This window comes from Eschrichtius robustus, chromosome 3, assembly GCF_028021215.1.
Source record: "Eschrichtius robustus isolate mEscRob2 chromosome 3, mEscRob2.pri, whole genome shotgun sequence".
NCBI lineage: Eukaryota > Metazoa > Chordata > Mammalia > Artiodactyla > Eschrichtiidae > Eschrichtius > Eschrichtius robustus.
The window spans coordinates 125,522,075-125,550,070 of record NC_090826.1 but is presented as its reverse complement, the minus strand read 5'-3'; the positions used below and the strand labels follow the sequence as shown (position 1 = coordinate 125,550,070).

Below are 27,996 nucleotides of genomic sequence, written 5' to 3'. Positions count from 1 at the left end.
GTAATTGAAAATGATGTATTAAAATATTCACAAAAATACAACAATTGAAAAAGAAAAATTAATGAACTTGATGGGTTTTTTTTTTAACCTAGCTGAATACATTTCCATTGAAAAACTACAGAAAGATTGAAATTTTAATCTCAAGTAATCCTTTAGGTGCCCCCTTAGAAAAATCATGTGTAGTTTTAAGAGGTCTCATTCTGCCAATAATCAGACATGGAAAGGACAGCCCTGCCATTTGGAAGCAACCCTGCTGTTGTCATCTGTGTCCAGGGACGAGGATGCTGGGACACAGGAGAAAGGGTCAAAAGATCCACAGGAGTTGGTGCGAGGAGTTTTGGAAAAAGCCCCAACCCTGAGGTGCTCCACCCAGGTGTGAGCCGCTTCCCTCAGACAAATCAGTCACAGACCCAGAGTAAGAAGCTGGCAGATGACCACCCTTGCCCTGCAGAGGAGGCCACGGGGAGGCAGGGGAGGGAAGGCCCACGGCTGTGGTTAGCAAAAGTGAGGGCTGGTGCTCTGGGTGGCAGCTTCACAAACATGCAGGGAAATCAGGGTTCTTGCTATCAGGAGGTGTGAGGAATGTACATATAGTAGATTCACTGGACCTTTGCGAAAGGAGGATAAGGAGGATCCCCCTTTCTCTGCCAAAAACGACTGTAAGGAAGTTACTCATATCAATGCACACACCTGGTCTCACCACAACGTGTTTTCTTTCCCCCTGAAGTCCTGGATGGCTGTACAATTCTCACAGTGGGAGGGCTCACCAAGAGTATCCTGGCATCAGCCTGAAGGGTGACATCCCAGCACCAACCCCCGCCTTCCCAACACACAAAAATGTCTCCTAAAGGCTCCTGGAGTTTTCACCGTGGAGGCAGAGAAGCCTCAGGGCGCAAGGCAAAGTTGACCACTTTGCAGAACTGTCTCGGGTTGAGTGCTCCGCGTCCCTCTCCTGCGCGGGGCCTGTGAGCACAGAACAGGGAGACGCAGCAGAGCCGGCGGGTTTTCCTCCCACGCCGCAACGCACGCCAGACGCACCAGCTTCGGAGATGGCAGGTATGTGTGATGACAAAGCCCGCTCCCCGCTCACGTACATATCAATGGAATGTAAGTTGGAGAATCATGCGAATAACAACAAATAGTCCCTCAGCAAATAAAAGACCGCACGCACGGGGCAGAGTTCGTTTTGTAGCTCACACACCCTTTCTCTATGTAACCACCTCGTGCACACCTCTAAATCTAAATCCTTCTTTGTTTCCTTAAAACTCAGCCTTCAAACTCCCTCACAAAGATTACAAGATGGGGGGGTGGGGGTGGGGGAGCTAGGGGGCTGGGGGGGTGGGGTGGGGGTGGAGGCAGCTCTTAGGGGTCCTCAAAGTAAATGAGAGAAAAACTAACATTAGCCGTCATCCCTACTTACCTGAACACGCCCTGGGACCCTATTGTCGGTATTCTTCCTCTAACTGTGGGCTTTCAATTTTAAACGAAAAAAAATTCTTAAAAAAAAAAAAAAATCCAGAAAATGGGGGAATGACAGTATAAGTGTTTAATGATTTTCACCATGCTTTTCAGTCTGAGTTAAAAAAAACACATAGGTTTGAGATGGGGTGTTGGGGGCGGTGGTCAATGGGAGAAAATAAATTGAGAAGGATGCCCAAATTGTCTAGATTTCTCCTCATCTCATTGTTTATCAATTCCATGTAATGGGGGTGGGGGGAAAAAAAGGAAGGGAGGAAGGGAGAAACAAAGAACAAAAAACCAGAAACAGAAGAGATTCCCAACGTAGAAGCACCAGCCTTGTTTGCTGATTTTAAAAATCTAGACCCTTTTTAGCCTCAAAAGGCCTTGGACGCATCATGAATCTACTACAGAAGCCATGACAAATGCTGCCCCTGCTGGAAGCATGACTGAAGCTTTATATAGAAGATTCTCTAGAGAGAGCTCTGTGATACTGGAGACTGGCAATCTAATTATTCCATCTCTGCCTACTTAAAAGGAAATGAAACTCAGCTCCTTCAGGTGTTATGGGGACTCCTATTACAAGCACGAAGGACTTGAGCAAAGAATGTAACACACCTTTTGCTCTCCAAATGGTACAGGTACTCCTCAAGCCAGGCCTGGGTTCCCTACTTCAACTATGTATTGATTATGGTAATGATCTAAAAGTACCTGGAAGGAAGTGACTTCCGGCACTGATCCTTTGCTAATCTTGCTATGATGAATCCACAAATCGGGACAATATGCTTACAGGGTGTGATGTTATAGTCTACACAACACTGAAAGCTAAGAACTGCCCTGTATTTTAGAGAGCGAGATAGCAACAAAAACTCTCACCCTGTCTCCAAGTGGCATAGTGAATGGATGCTTTCTAAAAACAACCGCCAAATAGGTGGTACACCCTGGGCTAAAGGCCACCCTGAACATGCTTCCATCATAGCAGCTCCACTCTCCATGTACAATAAACGCGAAGGCGGGTTAAGCCCTTACGTGAAAAGGCCATGTCTGTTAGAATACTAAAAGATCTGCTACCATCTCCATTAAGGCAAACCACGTCTAAATGATGGTGATAGGAATGTGTCTGAATTTTCTCAACTGTAAATGATCCTGAAGGGAAGTACAAAAACAGACAATTTACGTATACTTAGAATCATACCATCTCTTCATCATGCAATACTGGCTCCTCGCATCAGGAAGATTAAATAGAATATTTATACATATCCTTTATACATTTCTTTTTCTCCCTCTATGAATAAACATGTGCTTGTCCGTGTCCAGGTTTCCAAGGCCACACATGGTTATGAGCTACATTTTCTGCACAAGAGTCCAGTTTGGATTTGTTTCTTGCTTAGGATATGACTGGGATCGTCTCAATTTTTCCGGATGTCCGCGTACACCACAGACTCTGACTTGTTAATCTTGTCGCTGTGATGTCCGCCAGAGTGGTCTAGCTGCGCATATATGACTGGGCCCTGGAGAAGAGAAGTAGAATTAGAGGTCTGGAAAAACTGGTGGCCCCATTAGGTGCAGGGACAGAAGCAATGATTAAAGTGAATATTGTTAGGGTTCCAGAGCGAAGAGTTCCCTCTTTTGAATGTCTTCAGGTACATATGTTCCTTCTTAGGAACAGTATATCCAGGACTGACTTTATTTTTTTCCCGGGATTGACTTTAAAACAAGATTGGGTATACTTGGTAATTGTTCAAGCTGGTACATAGAGATTTATTACATTATTCTGTCTACTTTTGTATCTGTTTTAAAATTTCTATAACAATATAGTATTCCTTCTCAGGAGTTACGCTTATCTTAACACCTGTCACAGAGTTCCTCAACTCTTGTAATTGGCAGTCTCAAGGACAAAGGTGGGCACTTCTGTCAACCCGAGACCCACTGAAATCATGACTTTCAGAATGATACAAGAAACCAACATATTCAGTGCCACTCGAAAATACAATCAATTAGAACTGGTCACTTTATACAAATAGGTACTTAAAAAAACTTCAAATATTCTTACACGTACCTACTTATAGTATAATTCTGTTAGTCTAATCTTATCATAACCAATAAAAATATTGCTTCTTTGGTATCTAAGATCAGGTAACCATTTTTCCTGTTTTAAAATTTAAAATAACCCCAAAGCCACAATCTACAGAGCTATACGGAAAAGCCCTAACTGGACTAAAGTAGAAGAGGTCCTCTTCTCACCCTCAGCAGTAAGGAAGAGAGCTGTCAGGGTCCCACCTGGGACAGCGAGGCAAAGTTGCCTGGGGCAGAGCGAGTCCTCTGGCTCTTGGGGAAGGAGGGGAGGCCGAGGGTTCAAATATCAGACAGGTGGCTGTGCTTCACAACCCTTAAAGTCCCTTCCAACCCAGAGATTCTGAAATTGTAAACAACAACAACAACAAAATAGGCCTGTTTTAGGGGTAAAGACAAGTTAATATAACCCAAAGTCGACTTCTCTCCCAAGCCAGGGAAATCTCTCCTTGAATAGTCTACTACTATGCTTAAGCTTTCAACTTTGATATCATAAGCTCAGTAGCCAAAAGTATGTGGTTTAAAATAAACATCCTTGAAACTGTTCTGTATGAACCTGTAATGGTGGATACATGACATACGCATTTGGTGAAACCCGTAGAAATGTACAACACAAAGAGTGAACCTTAATATAAACCACGGACTTTAGTTAATAATAATGTTTTCTATATTAATTCATCAACTGTGACAAATGTACCACAACAATGCAAGTTGTTAATAATCAGGGAAACTTTGGAGAGGAAGGAGCACATAGGACCTCTCTTTACTTTCTGTTAGATTTTTCTATAAACCTAACACTGTTCTAAGAAATAAAGTCTACTAATAAAAAGAAGAAAAAAATGGAAAAAAATAAAACAAACATCCTCATTCCCATCTAGAAGTCCCACAACCTGCATCCTTTAGTGTGTAACGTGGGATCCTGTGGTGTTCAGGCCCCCCAACTTCTACAGAAGGGATAAACCCAGCTGTAAGGGCTATGCAATGGTGCACATAAAAGTAGAGTTATTAAAATAACACCCAAGGGCTAGACCCATTTGAACGTTGGCAGATCTGCAGTCTGAACTCATGAGCTGCTCTTCTTGGGCATGGTAGTAGCACTGGTGAGCACTAGCCATTGTGGCCTCAGGCGTATTTTAAAATCCCCAAGCGTTAGTTTATCTCTAAAATGGCACTAACAATAGTATCGTACGTCTTAAGACGGTTGTGAGAATTAAATGAGATATCTACAAATAACTTAAGCAGTGTCTGGCAGCACTCAGTACATATTAATCATTATTCTCATGAACATATTGTTATACAAATATACTTGAAAATATACCGAGGTTACCAGTCAAGTAAATCAAGCAGTCAAAGTCAGTGTGTTTGTCTTTAGTCAGTGTGTGATACTCTCATGGCTGTCATGGGTAACACAACAGATCACGCTGTTAATACTGAATCAAACTGAAACCCTCTATATTCATCTCAAAAAGCTGCAAGTTAAATGTGATTCTACAAAATAAAAAGTTAAAGTTAACTATTTTAACTATTTTCTACTTCCAGGAAAAGAATGAAAAAAGTGTTTTCTAGTAAGTTAATGGATCCTCCGTAACAGCCATTTCCAACAGAACGGATCCTGAAATTAAATTATGTGACTTCCTAGACAATAAGACCTCATCCATTAGGAGGCTTAGGGTGTATTCGTGGGGGAAGGAGTTTACACCATGTGATAGATGGTTACAAATTCTTTCCCTTGTTGCATCTACACCCTTACAATGTAATGCTGCAGCTCCTCCCACCAAGAGTAAGAACCTGCTTCTTAACCCCTTGAATCTGGGCTGGTCTTATCACTTGCTTTGACCCACAGAATGTGGCAGAAGTAACATGTGTAAGTTCCATACCTAGACCTCAACAGGCCTTGCAGCTTCCACTGTCTCCTTGATCTTGGAACCCACAGAGCCACCACCACCATGTGAAGAAGCCCAAGCTACCTGCTGGCTGATGGGAGACACACAGCCCAGTTGTCCTGTGTCTCTCTGGCCCGCCAACTGCCTGCCAATTGTCAGCCTATGAGTGAGACCCCTGCCGGCTGTCCAGCCAACTGCAGATGCACGAGCGAGCCAGTAGAGGTCAGCTGAACTGCCCTAGACCGGAAGACCTGCCCAACCAACCCACAGAAGTGGGAGCCAAATAACTGGTGGTTGTTCTAAGCTACTGTCTTTTAAGGTGGTTTGTTACATAGCAATAGATAACTGATAAACTGTGCGAGTGGAAAAGAAAGAGCACAGAGAAAGCAACAAAGAAAAATAACAGAATAATCTCTGAATCGGTCAGTAAATGTTAAAACACCAGTAAGGTCTTTCATGTGAGACGGTATTGTCCTTCACGGCAAGAGAACGCAACAATTTGCTGAAAGTAACTGGGAAAACACTGAGGGATAAAAGGAACTCCTTCCTACTGATGGATTTAGTTTCTTCAAATTGCTTCCCACTATCTAATGTCCTCACTCCCTTTCCCCCTTAGAATGTAATAAGGCCCTCAGGTCAGGGGCTTTGTTAAATGCCTAGAATAGTCTTTGGCAGACTGTAGGTGTTGGATGAAGGGGTGGATGAAAGAATGGATCTAGAGGAATTCTCACCAGAATTGGAGCTCAGGAATCTGCCGATGAATCTAGCTCAATCTAACACAGCTCTCTGAAGTCGGGTTCCGAGGTTGACTTGGCAGCTGTAGGTACCCTGGGTCTCTGTGGGACATGCCTCAGGACTTTGACACTTTGAGGGCCAAGAAGACCACTGAGGACTTCAGGAGGGGCCAGTGAACCAAGATCAACTTGGAAATGTGCCTGCCATCGCTAAGGTATTCACTTTGGGGTGTTCGAGAGTTAAAACAATATCAACAATAACACCTACATTAACCGAGCTGGTTTTTTTTTTTTTTTTTTTGGCTGCGTTGAGTCCGTTGCTGTGCGCAGGCTTTCTCTAGTTGCGGTGAGCGGGGGCTACTCTTCATTGCAGTGTGCGGGCTTCTCATTGCGGTGGCTTCTCTTGTTGCTGAGCACGGGCTCTAGGCGCATGGGCTTCAGTAGTTGTGGCTCACAGGCTCTAGAGCACAGGCTCAGTAGCTGTGGTGCACGGGCTTAGTTGCTCCATGGCATGTGGGATCTTCCCGGACCAGGGCTCGAACCCGTGTCCCCAGCATTGGCAGGCGGATTCTTAACCACTGCGCCACTAGGGAAGTCCCTTAACGGAGCTGTTTTTACTGTACATCTTGACACTCACCTTTCCCTCATCCTCCATTTTTTTTTTTTTTTTTGGCGTTGCTACAAAGAATTACCATAACCAAGTGAAAAATTGCTCTGTACATATATATTTTCCCTAACTACTTATTATACAAATAGTCTTTACTATTGAAAATGTTTCAAGAGACTAATTGCTTGACCTAGGTCTATTCTTTTAGTTTCAGTTAGAGATGAAATTTCCCCTGAACTCTACTTGCATGAAATTTATTCCAATATAAAAACATACTGGTGAAGGTGTGGGAAGAGGGTCCAGGAAAAGAGGGTATGGAAGAGCAAGGAGACCTATCTCTGAACAGATATTAATTTCTCGGAAGCTATTATATCCTGAAGTACACTTTCCATGGTCTCTGTAGCCCTTTAGAATCTGAATCTGGTCCTTCAGGCACTAGAGGACTCACACCTGACAAGCTAGCACAAGTATCACTAAGAGAGAACATCTGTTTTTACCACATGCTCATTGACTGTCCACAAAGCACATTTTCAGTATTTATTTCACATCACCAAATACAGATGTGAAACAGATGTGTATCTTGTGACATTCTTGGCGATAAATGAAACTGATTATCAAAACGAAGTTGAAAAGAACTGGACAGGCAGGGTAGAACAAATACATGCCTTAGAGCCACACACAGATCGGGGTCTAATACCAGCTCTTCCACTAACTACTGACCTCGAGCAAGTGACTCAACCTAACTAAGCCTCAGTTTCTTCACGTGTAAAATAGGGACAGTAAAAGAACTTACCTCACAGGGCTGTTGTGAGGACTAAATGAACTAATGCACATGTTGTACTTCTGGAGACATTACATATCTATAGACTATAGTTGACAAATACATAACTGTTCCACTCACTGTCCTCCATAAATACCTGCCCCTCCCCTCCTTTTTTTTTTTTTTTTTTTTTGACTGCACCACATGGCATGCGAGATCTTAGTTCCCCAACCAGGGATCAAGCCCATACCCCCTGCACTGGAGGCATGGAGTCCTAACCACTGAACCGCCCGGGAATTCCCACTTGCCTTTTGTATACAAAGCATTAACCACTTCCAGAAAAGGATCTAGAAAACCAACTGTTTGTAAGATATATTCACAAAAATTATTTGAAACCAATGTCATTCAAAGCTAAGCGTTGCAAAGAAAGATTTGTACTTATCTTTTCCCTAATGCCAGAATACTCCAGACTCTAGGTAGCGCCTACCTAACACCCTTCCCAACTCAACTTCCCACTCTGTTTGCGGGAAGAGCCCTAATTTGGTTCTGGTGTGCACCTTTCCTTCGCTCAGGTAAACGACCCCGTTCTCCCCTGCCCCCAGGGGTGAAGCCGATCATAACTGCTGTCCCCCTGCAGGTGACTGGAAAGGGCATCAGCATGTGACCCACTCTGCCAAGGCGACTAGGAAAAGTTTGCTGGGGGGGCCTCAGGTAAAGATTTTCCTCCATATAAAAACCACCTGGGAGGAGATTCAGCTCTAGGAATTCAGCTCAGGTGCATTTTTTCATGAACTGCCTGAAACCATGGCAGCCATTCTGAGGCTGAGGGAAGGAGCCTGAGAACAAAGACAATATGCAGAGGATGAAGGAATAAAATGGGAAGAACCTGAGTCTTAACGACATTGCTGGGCCTCTTGTGAGTTAATAAACTTCTTACTGTTTTTTTTTTTTTTTAAATTTATTTATTTATTTTATTTATTTATTTTTGGCTGCATTGGGTCTTTGTTGCTGCCCGTGGGCTTTCTCTAGTTGCGGCGAGCGGGGGCTACTCTTTGTTGCAGTGTGCGGGCTTCTCACTGTGGTGGCTTCTCTTGTTGCGGAACACAGGCTCTAGGCACACGGGCTCAGTAGCTGTGGCTCACAGGCTCTACAGCGCAGGCTCAGCAGTTGTGGCACACGGGCTTAGTTGCTCCGCGGCATGTGGGATCCTCCCGGACCAGGGATCGAACCCGTGTGCCCTACATTGGCAGGCGGATTCTTAACCACTGTGCCACCAGGGAAGTCCCTTCTTACTGTTAAAGGTACTTTTAGTCAAGTCTTCTGTTACCAGTCTTCCAATTATAACAAAAATAGTGGCCAAAGACAGATGAGTAATATAGTGCACTTAATGCCCTGCCTGGCTATCATGTTTCATCTTTTGTAAATTTCCTTCCTGCAGCACTAGTATTCTTTCTCTTCTGATAAAATAACTTTGAGTTATTTATTCGTCCAAATAGTAATGACTAATGCTATTAGACTCTCAGATGACGCCTGCAGATAGAAAATGGAAGGTTTTGATGATCAGGGAGCATGTCATGATAGAACCCTTGGAAGAAAGTCCCAAGGGGTAGTCTGCAAATATCCCTACCATGCACCCATTTCACAGATCTGAGTGCAATATGTGGGCAGCAACTGCCTAAACCTCTCCTTATAAGGCACAGCGTACCATGGACTCTTATAATTAGCGATGGAAAAATGAGAAGGGGCTTAAAGATCAACTTGCCCCAACACATCATTTCAAAGATAAGGGAACAGATGTGGAAGTTAAATAATGCCCCGCAAGCTAACACCATGAGCTGAACCCCAGAGTCAATACTAGTTTGTAACACATCACTAACCCTTAAAACACTAAGATGTCTATCTAAATACGAAGATTTCCTCAAGGCTGTTTTGTCAGGATATATACATAAAAAAATTCTCCATATCATAGAAAAGCCTGAAAATGACCTGAACAACCCAGGGGACTCTGAGGTTCTGGAGGGCAGGGACTGGGTGATACTCGTGCCTGCATTTCCCACGTCCAGTTTACACTGTAAGTATGCTGAGCACTCAAATGTGTGTGGAAGTGATCAAAGAGAACATGCAATGGAATGACTGAACCTTCAAAACAATTGCTACCTTTGGTTGCGCTCAACTTACAAAAAGTACTTAATCTCATAAATTACCTAATAAGAGGAACATATCAGGTCAAGCCAGTTTTTCCTAAACCGTGAAACCTTTTCTGCCTCAGTTTGAACAACTGAAGATATATCAAAAGGATCCTGGTAAGAACAACTTCCATAAAAACCTCTGGTGCTCTGACACAGAGGTGTTTCTGATACACGTACTGAAGATGGCGTGTGATGGCAAGTAAGAGCACACACCAGCATCACCTAAGGCCCTGTAGCGCTTAGGAATTTTGTGGAGTATCTGAAGCAAATGTTTCAACCCCAGGATAGCAGCCCCTGTTCCAAGTTGACCACTGAATGCAAACCTAAATAAAACAAAAATTGGAAGATAAATCTCCAAGGGAATCACACAGTCCACTTCCAAGCCTTGTGTGGACCGACAAAGGCTTTATAAGTTCCAGAAACAGGTAAGGCAGAAAATGTCTTTAACAAGTTGTGTAACTTTTATGTAAAAATAAAAGGTACAGTATGACTTGATGAAAAATAACCAAGTAAGACAAAGGGTGCTCCAGGTACATGTCACTGAACAGAAACCCTGATTTGCAACATGTTAGAGAAGAGGCCTTCAGGGGCCTGCCCTGAGCGCAAAGGAAATAACCTAGGAATCGATCGTGAGGCACGCTGCAGCTTTCCTCTCAAAGCTGACCTGGTGTCATACCGCAAATGCTGAAAAATGATAATATAGATTGACACAGTGCTTGAATTGCTTCTCACTAACCTCCAGAAAACGCCGCAGAGTCAGGCCTGGGCAGAACCCTGGGGGTTTACTCACAGGAGAGCTGAGCCCATCTCTGACTCAGGGACAGCAGTCATAGCAGGGTGGGGTCTTGGTGCTGAAGACAGGGCGGGCAAATCCACTTACTGAACAGGGAGCCCTCCTCTCTCCTTCCTCTGCTCCATTCCCAAGCATGAAATCAGAGGATTTCTTTCTGGAGAAATCGACTAACCCAAGAGAAAAGACCTTAGCAACCGATACTTAGGGGGTCCCCCCAGTGAAAGCCAGCCAGCACTTTATACAAACAGTGAAGCCTACTACCCAGTGAGCTCTGTCTCTGTGAAAAGAGCTCGTGATCAGATCTGAGTGCCTTCAATACGAACAGGTAAGCAAGGATCGTTGGGCATTTAAGGAAAGCTTTTAACATGAAAGACAAAAATTATAAAAGAAAAAAGGGAATTCAAAAGAAACAGCAAAATCCAGTACCAGAAGAAAACATTTTTTAAAAATCATAAAACAGAAGAAAAAATGATATGCTCAGAGAGATAAGACAATGCATCCATGAAAAGTACGGGCTATTAGAACCAGAGAATAAGCAATAGCTCTTGAAAATTAAATAAAAAGATAGCAGAAATTAAATATTTAATAAAAGTTGGAAGATAAAGTTGCAGAAATTTTCTAGAAGAAACTGCAAAACAGAAAAAATTAAGAAAACGAAAGGACTGCTCTAGATGATCTAATTGCTAACAGGAATTTCCAAAAGAGACGATAGAAAATGGAAGGAGGAAATTTTCCAAAGAATAATGGAAGACAATACCCTAAGACTGAAGGGCAGAGTTTTCAGACTGAAAGAGCCCACTGAGTAGCCAGTACAATGAACAAAAAAGGCCCACAATTTTATAAAATTTCAGAGCATGAGGGATAAAAAAGATTCTAAGAGAAGGGGAATAAAACTGGTCCCACCCGAAGGAGGAGGAATCAGAACTGTATCAACTTCTTAGCACTGGAAGCTACAAAAATCAGCAATGCCTCAAAATGCTGAAGGAAAATGATTTCCAACCTGGAATCCTACCCAACCAGATTATCAGTCAAGCTTGAGGGAGGAGAATAGAAACAATTTTAGACCTGCTAAAAACAAATGTATTATCTTACAGTTTTGGAGGTCAGAAGTCTGAAATGTGATTCACTGGGCTAAATCAAGGTATCAGCAGGGCTGCATTCCTCCTAGGGGCTCTAGGGAGAATCTGCTTCCTTGCTTTTTCCAGCTTATGGAAGCTGCCTGCATTCCTTGGCTTGTGACCCCTTCCTTCATCTTCAAAGCCAGTAGAATAGCATCTTCAAATCTCTGGCTCTCACCCTTCTGCCTTCCTCTTATAAGAACCCTTATGATTACATTTGGCCCACATGGATAATCCAGGAAAATCTCCCCATCTCAAGATCTGTAATCACTGCTGCAAAGTCCCTTTTGACAGGTAAGGTAACATATCCCATAGGTTCCAGGGATTAGGATGTGGACATGTTTTGGAGGTCATTATTCTGCCTACCATACGAAGCCTCAGAATTTGTATCTGCTGTGCATCCTTTCTCAAGAAGATAAGGAGGCCTCCCCAAACTCTTGATTTCCGCCTCCTCAATTCAGTGAGACAGGTAAGCTGTTTCTCTTCTCCCCTCAGCACTGCAGCCTGGAAAATGCCTTGAGGAGTACGCTGGGACGATCACAGGGCTCCCCTTATTTGTTTCCCTTCTCTTAGGAATCATGGTGCTGCACAACCTGTTTTCCAATGTCCAAAGTCCACTGTTTCTTTTTTTTTTCCTCCCCGTTTGTTTTCAACAGGAGAACAACGCCCATGGCACTTCAAGGACAGAAGAAAGTTTCCAAGGCTTCTTTAGGTATTATGCCTACCTGTAACTCTAACGCCTTTATTCACAACCCTATTCCCATTCACAATCCAAATTAGTGAACTGAGGTATACGACATAATCCGAGAGAGAGACAGACGGAGAGACAAACAGAATGAGAGAGATGGACAGACAGACTAGGAACGAGTAAGGAGCCTGATGTTGTGAAAGACAATGCCTAGAAATCTAGGTTCTCGCCCCAGTTCTGTTGCTAACGGGGTCTGTGCTTTTAATAATTGAACATCGCAATGCCTCAGTTTCCTCACCACGTAGGACAACTGTGAACTAAGACTGTGGAATATTTCTTCCACAAAACACCGTTCTCCTTTACTTCCTCTTAAATCCACCCGCCCCACTACACCCTCAATCCCGCCTCCTCAGGGCAAAGTTATAACTGGCCACGTTCCTTCTAATGCTTTCTACCCCAGAAGACCAGAATCGGTACTAAGCTCTGGAATTTCCGCCATTTATAGTTACACCAGCATGGCCAAAACACAATATTAACCTCAATGCCAGATTCCATGCTAAATTCCAAATGAAAGTTATTTCTTCTCTGTACTTTCTACAAGAAGTAGAAACTAAAGCCCTTCCTTGCTCATCGAGCCTACTAATTATTCAGATAAATGTTTACTTTCAATTTCTCCTAAAGAATTCGTACAGAATAACTTTTCTGTTTTACTACCAACACCAAAATCAACTTTTTCCTGTGAATTCCATGGCTTATAGAACACCTCAGTATAGAATCTAGTTCACTAGCTCTATTTCTTTGAGCAATGAAGGAAGAAGTATTTACGTCTCAACAAAGCCATTTCCTACTTTTTGCTTGGGCCAATCTGTGTGTGGTGGTTTGGTGGAAACCTTTACTCAAGTCAGATTCTTCTCCGCGTACCTTCCTGTGGTCCTCCTAAACCAGCCCTTACGTTCCCCTCTGTTTCTCTTGCTCTCTCTCTCTCTCTCTCTCTCTCTGTTTCTCACAGCTCAGTATTCTTTCCCACAGCCCACGACGTGACAGAGCACCAAACTGCAGAGCATGGCATGGTGGGCAGAACTGCAATCAGCCATTACCTGGTGAGATCCGGAAGGCAGGCTCTTTACTAGACCCTCTGTGTCGGAGGGGGACTTCCGCGGAGCCTGCTTAACCGGTGACACATTCTCTGATGTATTGCAGCTGATGAGTTGGCAATTTGGAGAATGTAAAAAAAAAAAAAAAAAAAATTAAAATAAACGGAAACAAAAAATATAGAAATGCAAGTGATGACAAAATGAAGTGGCAGATGTATAAAGACAAAGCTCAACGAGACAACGAGTCTCAGAACAATCACGTATCTTGAAACTATTTTTTATCCCTGACACTCATCCTTCCAAGTCAGTGAAGCTAACTCCAGGGGAGGTACAGAATCCAATGTGGTACAATCTCTTTGCCCCAGTTTACAACAATGATATCTGCTGGATGGGATGCTGGCTACAATGTACGTTTATCCTTTTGGTGCTTTGGCCTTTTCCCCTACCATAAATCCTCCTTTGGGATACAGGTTTAAAGGAGCAAGCTACACCTTCTTGATAGCAATTCGCTCTTGTGATCATCACAGGCAAACCTCTTCTGAATGTGCTTCCAAAATGACAGATACAGATCCAGGCTCATAGTCTTGGCGTATCTCATTCCTTCCATTCCCTAGGTCCCCACAGTTTGTTTCCCCACCAATTCCGCAACCCAAACCAAAGAAAAATCCGGGAAGTCATGGATGATAAGAAACCGTGGGGTGCCACATCACACGGGCTGAACTTCTTCAGGGGCAGCGGGGTCTTCAACAGCAAGCCCTGTCTCATAAATGAACCAGGGAAAGTGAATGCCAGGAGGTAACTCATTAGGGATTCCCTAATGGGATGTGTCTTCAAGCAGAGCTTCAATCCCTTATGATGTACTTTTTAAAAATCTTAGGAGTGTGGAGAGACTCACATTTAAAGTGTCGTTACTAAGACCAAAGCATACAAAGCATTCTGCAAACTGTGCCTTCTCTGAACCAGGAGGCTATATGCCACAAACCAAAATGGTTTGAGTATTGTAACACAAAGAGTCTAACTCAGTAATAATACAGTTCAAGTATAAAAAAACTAAAACACACACACACACACACACACACACACACACAAAGGCATTTTACATGAAGAACATATATGTTCAGATGACCATAAAACCTGACAACCCAATTTCATTGGGATGGTACACTCAACATGTTTCTAACACAGACACGTGACATATTTGTGGACAAACCATGATAGCTGTTGGGTTAGCTCAGAGCTGGCTAGTTAGTTGTCAACAAGGGAGATGGGCTGAATACATACACATGAATATTAACAGCAACGGCCAATGTGATTAGTTACCATGTGTCTAGTGGGAGTGGAAGAGGAGACCCAGCCCTGTTATAGGCCCAATGTGTCGTCTATGTCAGCTTTTCTTAAGAAGTGGAAGATAGGCAGGATCTGATCCCGGCACACCAAGGTAGAAAAGGCAGGGGAGGGGGAAAAAAAAACCAAAGTAAGAAGAATAGCAGCATTCACGACGCCATGCAGAATTCTAAGGCACACTTTTCTGTGCCTTTATTAACCCAAAAAGCATGAACTACAGAGACTGGCATGTCACCACCCTGGATTAGTTTCATGTTGAAAACCAATGCTCCGGTTATATTTCATCATAAACCACTCACCATGCAAGGGGGCAGGTACAGTCAGCAGAATAGAAACATTCCAAGCAAATAATATCTGAATTTGAACTCTTAAACTCCTTAAAACACAGCACTCCTAAAAAGTAGAGCAGCAGAGCCCAAAGCGAGAAGTCCCCACCATCCACCAGCCAGGGAGTCCAGGGCATGCAACCCTCTCAACCACAGTCCCTTCCGTGCACCTGGGACGCAGCTCGTGCTACATCAGCTGAAACCCAGCCTCGCTCTCAGTCTTACCACACGAGTTCTACCAAGCTTATACAGGCTAGCTTTCCAGCTGGAGTGGCAAAAAGAGAGGGTCCTTCAATTAGACACACACCCTATGCTCAAAGGTGTTCTCTTTGAGAAGCCGCAAACAGAACGAAAGTCTACTTTTCTTTATTGCTGGTATATTTTGATGTTCAACTCTTATTAACTCAGCTTGGATAAGTCCAGCCATGCATTTGAGAATGGTCAAAGCAATAAACCTCCTTACCAAACTACAAACAGGAAAAGCCCTGCATCATCACATCAGGTGGGGGGTCATTTATCAGCATACTCCTATTATTATTATTATATTTACCTAACTGAAAAGAAGAACCTTATGAGATTATTACCTAGAGATCAAATTAAACTCATATTAGGTAAGTGATATCTGTGGCTTAATAATGCTAATTGCAGAGTGGATGATACTGAAACACAGAGCACAGACTACTGAGCAGTCCATTTCACCAAACCTAAGAAAGAAACTGAAACAGGGATTAGTGTCATAGCCCACGTTTAACAGCAGGCCACTGATTTCTGCTTGCCCGCGTCAGAACGTCTTCTAAGAAGATGGCTTGATTCCGACATGAAAGCTAACAGTAGCTAATTCTTCACAATTCTTTTCCCGTAACACATACACAAGTTTGCATAAACTCTGATTCCTTCCCTCCACCCTTCCCCCCAAAAGCAGAGCTCCTTACCCGGTGTAATCCCGTTTAGAGTTTTTCCTTCTATAGAGGACAGCCAGAATCATGGTGATGAGCAAAGTGAGACCTAGGACCACAGCAGTAACTATACCCACCACCACCCAAACTGGAAACGCGGGCACAATCTCTAGAGAGAAAGAACAAAATAGGTTTAAGGTACATTGCGACGGAGAGAAGAAATGGAATTGTATTAAGTTAATAAACAAGTGTCTTCCTTTAGCAATTACCATACACCATTTTATTATCCAAATTATGAGATCCTAGTACCTAATTGATGACAGAGGAACATTAGCTGATAAAGAATGAGCTTTAGAACTAAAAACATTTCTATATACATAATCCCTCTCAATGCTCTAAAATCAAAGAAAAGCTGGGGATGTGAATTTACCTCAATCTATTCTCCAACAAAGCAGACTTTGTCTCGAAATGAGACAGCAGAACCTGCGTTTCCTGCTTATTCTCCAAAAAAGGTGAAGAAATAGCTATACTGTTTCTGCCAATGTTAAAGCTTTCTCCTGGAGAATATTAAAACAATATTAATCTCCTTCTTTCCCAATACTCACCCCATCCAACTATAATGAATCTGGTCTTACTTCTACTTAACAGTGAAAAATTCATACTCCTTTAATCTGATCAATATGCTCCAGACAGCAGGTATATAAACGGAGAAATCAGCCACTCCAGTTGGAATGAGTTCCCTGACCCCCAGGCATGTTCGGTAGAGCCACAGGTCGATGGAAACAGGCAGCATAACTGTATGGCAGAAATACCCCTTCCAAACACACCCTGAAATGTAACTCTTGTTCTCTAACTAAGCATGAGATAAAGGGGACTGTATCATTACTGCAAAAATACTCAAGGAAGTACCTTTCTCTACAACATAAAGCCTAATGTGTCCTGGCTGGACAACAATGTCAGGAGGATTTTTGACATCACAGATGTAGGTGCCATTGTGTATAAACTGCATATTTTCTATGTTGATTGATGCATCTTTCTTGTCGAGGTCTCCAGCCCAGCTGATTCTGTCCTTAAATGGTGGATAATTCCCGGCATACACTTGCCCTTGGGAGTAGTGGAAAAACTGCAATTAGAAAAAAAGAACACGTGAGCTATTCTCAAAGGTAGAAGTTCTAAGCTCTATTATAGGCATGCTGTGAAGGGTTCTTTTAAAAAAAGACTTCATCCGAGGAGCTCCAATCAAGATGGCGGAGTAGAAGGACGTGAAAAAAAAGACTTCATCCAGAAAGAAATGCCACATCATATTACAAATCTCAAGCTATAGAACCTAAGCCAGACAGGGATTTAGAAATCATGGAGTTCAACCCTGTTTCAGTTGGAGAAATAAATGTGTACATTCTCTCTAAACCTCTCAATAGCCCAGTGGTATAGCAATTACCACCCATATTTTTATAATAAGGAAATGGAGACTCAAAGAAACCATTTGCCCAAGGTCACAAAGACAATAGGTGGTGGATCCAGAGTCAAAGTCAGGACCACCTGACTCTTCAAAGCCAATTCTCTGATGGACACCACGACTAAGCCCAGTGAATCCAAAGGTTTCAGCCTTAACTCACAAAACGTACCACTAAGATACGCAAAGCATCAAGAAAAAGAAGCCTAGGGCTTCCCTGGTGGCGCGGTGATTGGGAGTCTGCCTGCCAATGCAGGGGACGCGGGTTCGGGCCCTGGTCTGGGGGGATCCCGCGTGCCGCGGAGCAACTGGGCCCGTGAGCCACAGCTACTGAGCCTGCGCGTCTGGAGCCTGTGCTCCGCAGCCAGAGAGGCCGCGATAGTGAGAGGCCCGCGCACCGCGATGAAGAGTGGCCCCCGCTCGCTGCAACTGAAGAAAGCCCTCGCACAGAAACGAAGACCCAACACAGCCAAAAATAAATATAAAAATAAATTTAAAAAAAAAAGAAAAAGAAGCCTAAATATCACAGATCAGTTAATCTGATGGGTTACCCAGTCTTACTTATTGGTTTCCTACAGAAAAGTCATGGATATGTGAAAGGAACACAACCCAGACAACCCAAAATGTTCTCGTCCGCCTTTGCAGCTTCAGCCTTTAGCCCCTTTCTCTTTCCACTCTCACTCTCTCCCCAGACCTGCTTTCAGCAAAGGAACTCATTTCTCAAAGTAACTTTGTCAAACCCAGCCCCCTGGAAGTAAGGTCAGGCCTGGTGGGTGGGGATCTATCCTGACATGTGGCTTCAATCCAAGCAGCTCTGCTGGAGGCTGGATGTCTTTGTTCGGAGTCACAGATGGGGCGATAGTGGGGTTGGGGAGGGTGGTGGAAATGAGCGTTAGTCAACCAATCAGCTGCACTGGCAATCCAAACACAACATTTTCAGAACCTTTTGTGGAAGCTGAAAACCCCTGTGCAATCTCATCCATTCCTACGATTTAATGGCCATCTACAATTTTGTTAACTCGCAAACCTCTCTCACGCATAGCGCTTCCTGCAGCTCTAGACCCCTAATCCAACTGCCTACTCAGTCAGCTGCCTCCACCCTCCAAGTCTGCCACCTTCTCCTATAAACTCCATCTTCTACCTGTGTATCTCATCTTGACTGATGGCTACATACCAGTCTCCCAAACCATAAATTTTGGAGTTACCGTTAATTCTTCTGTCTTCCTTCCCATCCAATTAATTTCCCAATCCTGGGACTTCCCTGGTGGTCCAGTGGTGAAGAATCCACCTTCCAATGCAGGGGATGCGGGTTCAATCCCTGGTCGGGGGACTAGCATCTCGCATGCCGCGGGGCAACTAAGCCCGCGCTCCACAACTACTGAGCTCACGCGCCTCAACTAGAGCCCGCATGTCGCAAACTACAGAGCCCACACGCCCTGGAGCCTGCGCGCTACAACTAGAGAAGAGAAAACCCGCACGCCACAACTAGAGAGAAGCCCGTGCACCACAACGAAAGATCCCGCATACCTCAGCGAAGATCCTGCATGCCTCAGCTAAGACCTGATGCAGCCAAAAATAAATTAAATAAATAAATAATAAATACATCTTTAAAGAAAAAAAAAATCCCCAATCCTGTCAATTCCATCTCCTAAGTTTCTCTTTTCTATTTAATTCCCACTGATAATACCTGATTTTTATGTCCTCATCATCTTGGGCTATGACCTCTTAACTGGTCTCAAGCTCCTCTAATCCATCCTCCACAATGCCTAAATGATTATTGGGGAAAAAAAAATTAAAAACCATTTATCAAATATATACCCTGTGTTTAATATAACTAATGCTTGTTAGGAACTATGAAGGCTCTGAGATTTTACCCTCCCTGCAAGTCGGCCACAGGTTCACAGATGCTGGCAGTAGACACAAGACTCCTGGGAAGTCTTTGTTCTCATGAAGAAGTCTTGGAGACAAAGGACCCTATTACTTACAAACAGCCGGCAGCATGTTTTTATCTGTGGCCCCTCCCCCCCAAGGCCCATAGGGACGGCATGGAGGGGCTTGGGTGGATGTTGTGCGTGCAGAGGCTCGGTATCACAGCTGAGGAGCCCCAAGCTTAGGAAACCCAAATCTTTTATAATGGCCCCAAAGGGAGACATATTACTATCGTGGACAGTAAGCAAACCAGTCCTCTGCTCCAGAGGGAGACACCGTCTTCTGCCTTCCAAAGCTAGTCACTGAACAAGACAGGCAGCCAGGGCCTCCGCTTGTAAGATGGGCAGAAATGTGAAATACCATGAAAAATAACGCTCTGACACTCATAACCACGCTGCAAGGTGAGAATCACCTGCCAGATATTTGGCAAGTGAGGAAAGAGGCCCAGAAAAACCTTAGTGACTTACTCAAGGTCACAGGTCTCGGAGACAGAATTCAAAGCTTAAGCTATTTCCATTATTTAATGCCTCTGATCATATCTCGCCTGCCCCAAACCCTTCACCTCTCTTCTTTACCAGGAAATAAACCATAAACTCTTAGCTTAGCAAACAAGTCCTTCTGTCATCTGGTCTCTGCTTTCCTTCCTACCTCATCTACAAATATCCCCTGAAGCACTTCTGAAGCAGCAACATAGACCTACACTACACTCTTTCCCACCTTTGGGCCTCCGCAAACCTCTCCCTCATCAGACTGGGTGCCCTCTGAAGGCAGGGCACAAGCTGTATTTCTCTCTGTGCTCCTCCACACTTAGCACATCACAGGAACTGTATATGTTTGCTGAACTGCACTGATTAATAACGCTTTGGTCAAACCAGTAAGAAAGAGAGAAATGAAACAGTAAAAAAACTCACACACAAAAAGGGACTAGATCTCCTTATCGACCAACATTTATTAAGTAAAAGCCACAGTGCTAAAACCATGAGGGACGCCAAAGGTGTAAGATAGATCTCTACCCTCAAAATGCTTACATTCAAGATAAAGAAGAGAAAAACTGTCATAGCAAGGGACGTTCTCTCTCAGGAGTGGCCCAGATAACATGGGCAGGGAGTTTTTAAGAAGAGCTAAAAAGGTCAAAAGAGGTCTTATGGAGGGATCACAATGTGAAGATGGGATACAACTTAAATGGCAAGAGTTCAGAAGTGGAAAAACAAAGCATAAAGCACTTTTTACTCGACTGAAGGAGATCACATGAGAGAACAGAAGTGGGGCTAGAACAGACAAGCACTGTTTGCAATGGGAAACTATGAGGATTCTGACTAGGGCAGTGGTGAGGTGAAAGAACTGTTTTAAGACAAGGCACCTGGTAGACTGTAGGACTGGGTTGAAAGATGGATAATTTGAAGTGGAGGAATAACCAAGGGGGTTGCCGCACAAGTCCCGGCACAGTTTTTATCACTTAATGGAGAGCGGAGAAGCAGGAAGGCTGACAAAAAGCTAGATGCCAGAAACGAAGTAGGAAGAGCCAGCAAACGTTCTTATTTCTCAGGGTGGGTGTGAGGAGTAGAAGGGAAGGACAAACCCCGCCCCCCAAACAAAACTCAAGATTTAAAAAAAGAATCAGGTCCCTAGAAGAACATAAATACCCAAAAAGAACTAGCACAGAAGGGAAACAGAGGGGAGAAAAGAAGAGCTCTGTTTTAGACATGTGGACCCTAATTCCATGGACCAGAAAAGCCATATCTGGTATGTTGGGCTTGATTTTTCCTTCTCCTGAAAATCTATAAAAATGAAGAGCATCCTGCTCATCTTATTAACTATGCCCTGACATTTGGGAGTTAAAGGATCCTGCATCAGTAACTGAACATTCTGGAATTAACTATAATCAGATTGGTGTGTAAGTATAAATTGATTAGCTAAAAACATTAATCAGAAAGACAGCATGTTTGGACTTCCCTGGTGGTACAGTGGTTAAGAATCTGCCTGCCAACGCAGGGGACACGGGTTCGAGCCCTGGTCCGGGAAGATCCCACATGCCGCGGAGCAACTAAGCCCGTGCGCCACAACTGCTGGGCCTGTGCCCTAGAGCCCGTGAGCCACAACTACTGAGCCCATGTGCCACAACGACTGAAGCCCGCACGCCTAGAGCCCGTGCTCCGCAACAAGAGAAGCCACCTCAATGAGAAACCCGCGCACCGCAACTAGAGAAAGCCCGCGTGCAGCAACGAAGACCCAACGCAGCCAAAAATAAAAAAATAAATAAATAAATAAATTTATTAAAAAAAAGAAATACAGCATGTTCTTAATATTAAGGCTTGGGGTATGTAAACCTGCTTTGACCCACATGACAAGAATGTTTTGAGCATAAGTAAAACTGCTCTTTGAAGGAAAGAGCATCTGGGTGTCTTCCTGATGATGCTTTACTTTCTATAGATAAAACAATGTCCCTCACTTCTAGTCTGGCAAAAGATGTCAGTGGGAAATCTTCACAAATTTAAATAATTCTTTGGACTCTCCTGGGTAAATCTGTGTGTTTAATTTTGCATCTATAGGATACATGATCCACGTTGATGCCATATTTATGGGAAGCAACAGAACGCCTCTGACTCTGCTTCCCCATGACATTTGTATGGGTTCCTGCTCACTCACTCTGGGACTGTTTTACCCAGAACCATACCCAACTGGACCCAGTGAGGAAGTCATATAAATTTGTAATCTCTGACTTTACCTCACCTTTCCTTCCTATTCAGACACAACACCCAGGGGGCCTTCCTTTTTATAAATCCTGAGGGACACAGGTCCACTCAAACATTTGGAAATCAGGCATACATTCCAACCCAGTATATTGACAGATAGATAGAGATATCAATATCAGTATCAATACAGATAAGAAGCTGCATTTAAGAGATGCCGAACTTATTTTTTTGGAGAGTCTCAAGCAAGAGACGGGCCTTGAAGTCTCTAATAGATAACAAACTCACTCATTTTGCAAGTGCGCAATCAGAAGAATGGGTCATTAATCACACTAGAGCAGTAAAGAACCCCGTGAGGTACGACCAGCGACCAGCGGAGAGCAAACAAGCATTCCTACCGACACAGTGGTGTCAGTCCCCTCTGGCTGGAAGCTCCAGGAGACTGAGGTCAATGTGCCCGTTGTGTTAGTAGACTTGAACTTGCAGGTCAGCTTCCCTTGTGTCCCATTTGCCACGAAGATTTCTTTTGGTGTATACACCTCCAGGGCCGATACACCAGCAGTCACTGGAGAGAAAGGAACAAGGAAAGCTTAAGAGTAGGATTTAGCATGAATACCACTGTGCATATTTATCAGAGGACAAAGAAAAGATACAAGAACGTTACAAGATGTATACAGTAATCCTTCACCACTGTGTACTATACATTTCTGGCAGAATATTATATAGCCAGGTACTTCCTACAAACTAAACCGCTGAGAGTCTGGGATTTCTGTTTTCCAATAAGAAGACATTTTTACTGGTTCAGTTATACCTAATATTTATGTTCTCTTTTGAATTAATAGACTATTTTTCAGAGCAGTTTGAGGTTTGCAGAAAGTAGGGAGTTCCCATATATTCTCTCTCGCTTCCCCCAAACCCCAGTTTCCCCTATTATTAACATCTTGCATTAGTGTAGCACTAACGTCAAGAATATTCTATATTTGGAATCATTCAGTAAATGTAGCCTTTTCAGATTGGCTTCTCTCACTTAGGAATATTAATTTAAGCTTCCTCCATGTCATTTTGTGGCATGAAAGCCCATTTCATTTTATTGCTGAATAATATCCTTTGTACGATGTACTACAGTTTATCCATTCATCTACTGAAGGACATCTCACCATGCTTCTCTGATGGTCTGTTTTTAATGATGTGGAGGCCATATTTTTACTTCTTTAAATAGTTCTCACATTCACCTGCTACATTTCAATTTGTATCAAGTTGATCTTTTCTCATCTTCCATATATAAAGCAATTAAAATTGTTTTAGGTAAGATATCACTTTATTTTAAAGCCATGTTTATTATTTAACTAACCCTTTTCCTATAAGGTATTTAAGGCAAAAAAAAAAAAAAAAAAAAAGCATAACATATCTTGCTTTCATTAGTGAAATCTTACCTACCTCTGGATTTCAGTGTGCTAGACACATGTGTACTCAAGAAATAACTGACCACACTGGGTCACATATTCATTTACTCACTGAGTTTTTTTCAGATAGCCTAAGCCCAGGAAGTAGTAATTAAAATGTCTATCACTTGGCATATAAAAATAGCTCTTTTTCCGAGATCTATAATCAGAGGCAACTGCAGGAATTATTAAGGATTCCTGCTAAAATAAAATAATCTTCACGCAAAAAGAGACCCTTTCATGGACTAAAGAAGGTTAGAAAGAAACTTATTTGGCCTAAAAGTGGAAGCAATTAGAGCTAATATAGAAGAGATTAAAAACACCCATTTTCAAAACAAGGTTTTTTTTTAAAGAAATAGTCAGGAGAGAATCCCTATCTGCAGTGTTCCAACTATTCTTAGAATGTAACAGACAAGCAGAATAAGGAGGGGTATTGTCACCCAGGACTGACGGTCATATTCAGAATTTTTTCTTCCTGAGGTCTTAACTATGACTCCAGGCCAAGGAGAACAAGAGTACTCCCCCATTCCTCCTAACCATCTTCCAAATGTTTATCCTCACGACACAATGGGCACTTTTGGCCATTCTTCTAAATAAACTGATAGCCACACTGCATCAAGCAGATTTTTTTCTGCTAAAGAGGGTGGATTATTATTATACGGAACAATGGATTATTATTCGTGGTCCAAACCTCAAAACAAGCCCTTCTTTTAAACAAGAAGCCAACAAAAGACAGTTCCTTGCTATTGTGGGTAGGCAGAAAAGCAGCCCCAGGGCACTTGGGTTCAAAATGAAGGACAAAGCATAAAACTGGACAATCTGACCAGTTTATTCCAGGAAGCAGCACTGGTTTGTAACCCTTATTTACTCTGTGTGATTTTGACTAGTTTTCTCCACTGGGATGAGCACTGCAAGGAAAGCCACAGTCTTTAAAGTCAACAAATAAAGTTTCTCAAGGATTTTCTCAAACCAGATCCCTGCCACAAGGCCTGGCTGCAAGAACTGTTACCCTGAGATGTTATTTAATGATGCAACTAGGCCAAGTGCCCAAGTTTACAGTCATGGAATTTTGACCAAAAAGACCAACCAAATGCCTAAATGGGCTTTTAGACAATCTATTTAAGACAGACAATTTAATTATGCTAAAGCTGGTTAAGAAACAAGTGGCTTTTAAAAACAACAACATACCACCACTCTTTGGCTAATTTGGACATGCAGCTCTTAGAGCCAGGAAAATGAATTCCAACTCCAGCCAATCAGCCAGTTGCAGAAAAATAAAATAACTCCATACATAGCTAGTTAACTTCCTCTTGTCCCTGGCTCTTTCTCCCACTCTTGTCATAATTCTTGGAGCTTCCATTAGTCATAGGAAGAACCTTCCAAAACCCTGATCTCTTTGTTTATCTTATCTTCTCCAACGATCTTATCCTCAGGCCGATCCCAGCTGCTAATTCCCATAATCATGCCCTAGCCCAGGGCTTCTCAACCGTGGCACTATTGACAATCCGGCCAGATTAGTCTTTGCTGTGGGGCTTGCCTGGGCGTTATAGGATGTTTAGCAGCATCCCTGACCTCTACTAGGTGTCCTAGCAGCTTTTCTCATTCCAGTTGTGACAACCAAAAGTGTCCTTAGACAACTGCAAATGTCCCCTCCTCAGGGGCAAATTGCTCCTGGTTGAGAACCGCTGCCCGAGACCCTACCATTAATACCTGCTCCCCCTCCACAATCTTAATTTTCAGGCTCTCTACCCTCTGATTGACCACTTCTGACTTTCCAGAACATTTCCTCCAATACCCTGATTTTATCAATCCTTCAGCCACATTAGAACCCAGAATCCATCAGTCCTCCAATCCTTCTACTGTCTCATCCCCAGCATGTCTCCACTGGTCCCGCTCGGATTACATCCACGGTGCGGCACAAGACTCATCCCCTGGCTGCACCGTCAGCTCCCCTGCCTCTCTCTCCCGCCAGCGCATTCGCCCGGCCAGACCTCAACTCTGGTTAAGTGCACTTCTCTATCCATTCTGCATCTCTACCAGGGTGACTGACCATAGCTGGAGAAAAGCACACAATCCCGCTGACTGGTTTCACCTTAAATTCATGACCGCTAACTTCAAAGAGGACTCTTAATGGTGCCCAGCAATCCTCCCACATTTCCCTACTCCATCTAGGCTCCACTCTCCTAAATGACTATTTTATACTTTCCTCTCTAACCTCAGCTGTGGACCTCCCCCTGCTTCTCTCGCTCAGCTGACGACTGTGCTTCCTGTTTCCCTAAGAAAACAGAAGCAATCACAAGAGAACTAACTTCTCTGTGTCCCCAACCACATCCTACCCTCACCTTCTGCATCTGTGCCCTGTCTTCCTATGTGGGCAATGTCTGCACTACTCTCCACTGTGCACTGGATCTCATCTGCTCTCACGCACCTAGGGACACTGATCCAGCAAGTCTCCCTTTTTCTCCTGAAGATTTCATTCTCTACTGAGTTACTGCCATCAGCCATAGAATTATATGCATTTATATCCCAACTTCAGGGGGAAAAAATCTTGACCCTGCATTGCCCCACAGCGAAGATCCCTTTGCCCTCCTCTAACTTGTAAATCTTGAAAGAATTGTCTGTAGTCACTGTGTACAGTCTCCCTCCTCCCACTATCTCCTGAAGAAACCCAGTTCAGGCTTTCATCCCCAGTACTCCACTAAAACTGTTCTTGTTAAGGAATCCAATGACCTCCATGTGGCTAAAGCAACAGTTAATTCTCAAATCTCATCTTATTGATCTGCCTGCATTTGATACGATTGATCACTCCCTCCTTTTTTTCCAGTTTGGCCTCTGAAACATCACCCCCTTTTGATTCTCCCCTCATCTCATTACCTGCTCCTTTTCTAGTCCCCCTGACCTCTACATGCTGGACAGTCCCAGATCATCCCTCTGACCTCTTATCCAGTCATTCTCTTGGTGACCTCATCTATATATCTATCTATTTTGGCTGCACCATGCGGCATGCAGGATCTTAGTTCCCCAACCAGGGATGGAACCTGCACCCCCTGCAGTGAGAAAGCAGAGTCCTAACCACTGGACCGCCAGGGAAGTTGGTAACCTCATCTAGTTTCAGGGCTTTAAATACCTCCTAAATGCCAATGATACCTGTACACACACACACACACACACACACACACGTGCATACGTATTCAAATGTTTATCCAGCAATGTCACTTGGATCTAACTGGCATCTTAAATTTAACAATGTCAAGATTGAAGCCCTGATTCCCACCTCCAAACCTGCCCTTCCATGGGCTTCTCCATTTCAGTAAAGGACAACTCCAGACTTCCAGTGGCTGAGGCCAAAGCTCTGGACAACTCTCTTTCTCACAACTTACCTCTAAGCCGTCACAAAACATGCGTCTCTACGAAAAACATATCTAGAAGTTGATCTCTCCATGCTCTTTCAGTGCTACCATCTTGGTTCAGGCCATCATCATCTTTCACTCAGGTGATTTCCATGACTTCCTAAGCTGGTTCTCTCTTCCACCTCATCCACTTAACTGCAGCCAATCCACGGAGAGGCCAGAGAGATCTTGGTAAAATGCAAGTCAGATCTTATCTCTCCTCTGCTCAAAACCCTCCAAGTTCCCCACATCAGCCAGGATCAGGTCTAGGTCCTCACAGTGACCCACAGAGCCTGATGTAAGCTAGCCCCCGGCCACCTCTCACACTTCATCTCCTACGCTTCCTCCCTAAACATGCTGAGCAGCCACGCTGTCACCTTGTTGCTCCTCTGCCTGTGATGAGAGCCCCCAGGACAGAGAGTGCTGTGGACTAGGAGACAGGAAGTCATGATGACATGAGAGCTGAGAGAAGGGCGTTCAACCAAGAGAACTGCTGGGAGTCAGGTGCTCTGCACAGCTGATCTCGGGGAGAAGTTTCAGCAGAGATCCGTACTTAAAACTGCATGTGGTTACCACGCGCATCATAGAAGCCCAAAGCGCTTACAGCAGTTTCTGATCAACTGCAATGAGCATGAACGCCAGCAAGGTTTCTCCTATGTGGGGAAAGAGAAGGAAAGCACAGATCTCCCCCTCAGACTACATTTCATGCAGCCCAAGCCAGGGATGAATTCACTGGTTTCTTAAACAATTGGGAATGGTTTGCTTTGTCAGCCTTTTCTTTTTTTTTTTTAAGTGACTAGGGATATTATGGAAGTACATAGTAAAATTATTGTGAAATTCAGATGGCTTGTCTTCAGAGTCATAAAAGAGAGTTTTAAGGGGCTAGTTAAAATGGCTAAAGAACGCAAATATAAAGAGCACTGAGATGTAGAGAAACTATTGTTCTAATCCATGTCATCCCATGTCACTGTAGACTGGACTCCCAGTCTGAATAAGATATTACATAGTTTTTTTTTTAAGCCTCAGATTTACCATTATGGTATAGTGGCAAAAATCGCTGTGAAAAGTATTAAAACTTCAGTTTAAAAACTCATTGATGGGGGGGAAAAAGTCTCCTGTTGAATCTTGGA

The 27,996-nt window shown here is 43.5% G+C and overlaps 1 protein-coding gene across 1 annotated transcript in view; it reads right to left on the bottom strand.

Moving 5' to 3' along the window:
- Position 1: 1 nt before the first annotated feature.
- Positions 2-27,996, bottom strand: part of MPZL1 (myelin protein zero like 1) — a 69,284-nt gene continuing 41,289 nt past the window's right edge. The window contains exons 2-6 of the mRNA XM_068541196.1: positions 22,434-22,600; positions 16,873-17,086; positions 16,000-16,132; positions 13,401-13,503; positions 2-2,969 (exon numbers count right to left, since the gene is read on the bottom strand). Coding sequence (XP_068397297.1) covers positions 2,868-2,969; positions 13,401-13,503; positions 16,000-16,132; positions 16,873-17,086; positions 22,434-22,600 — 719 coding nt within the window. The 3' untranslated portion in view covers positions 2-2,867. The remainder of the gene's footprint in view (positions 2,970-13,400; positions 13,504-15,999; positions 16,133-16,872; positions 17,087-22,433; positions 22,601-27,996) is intronic.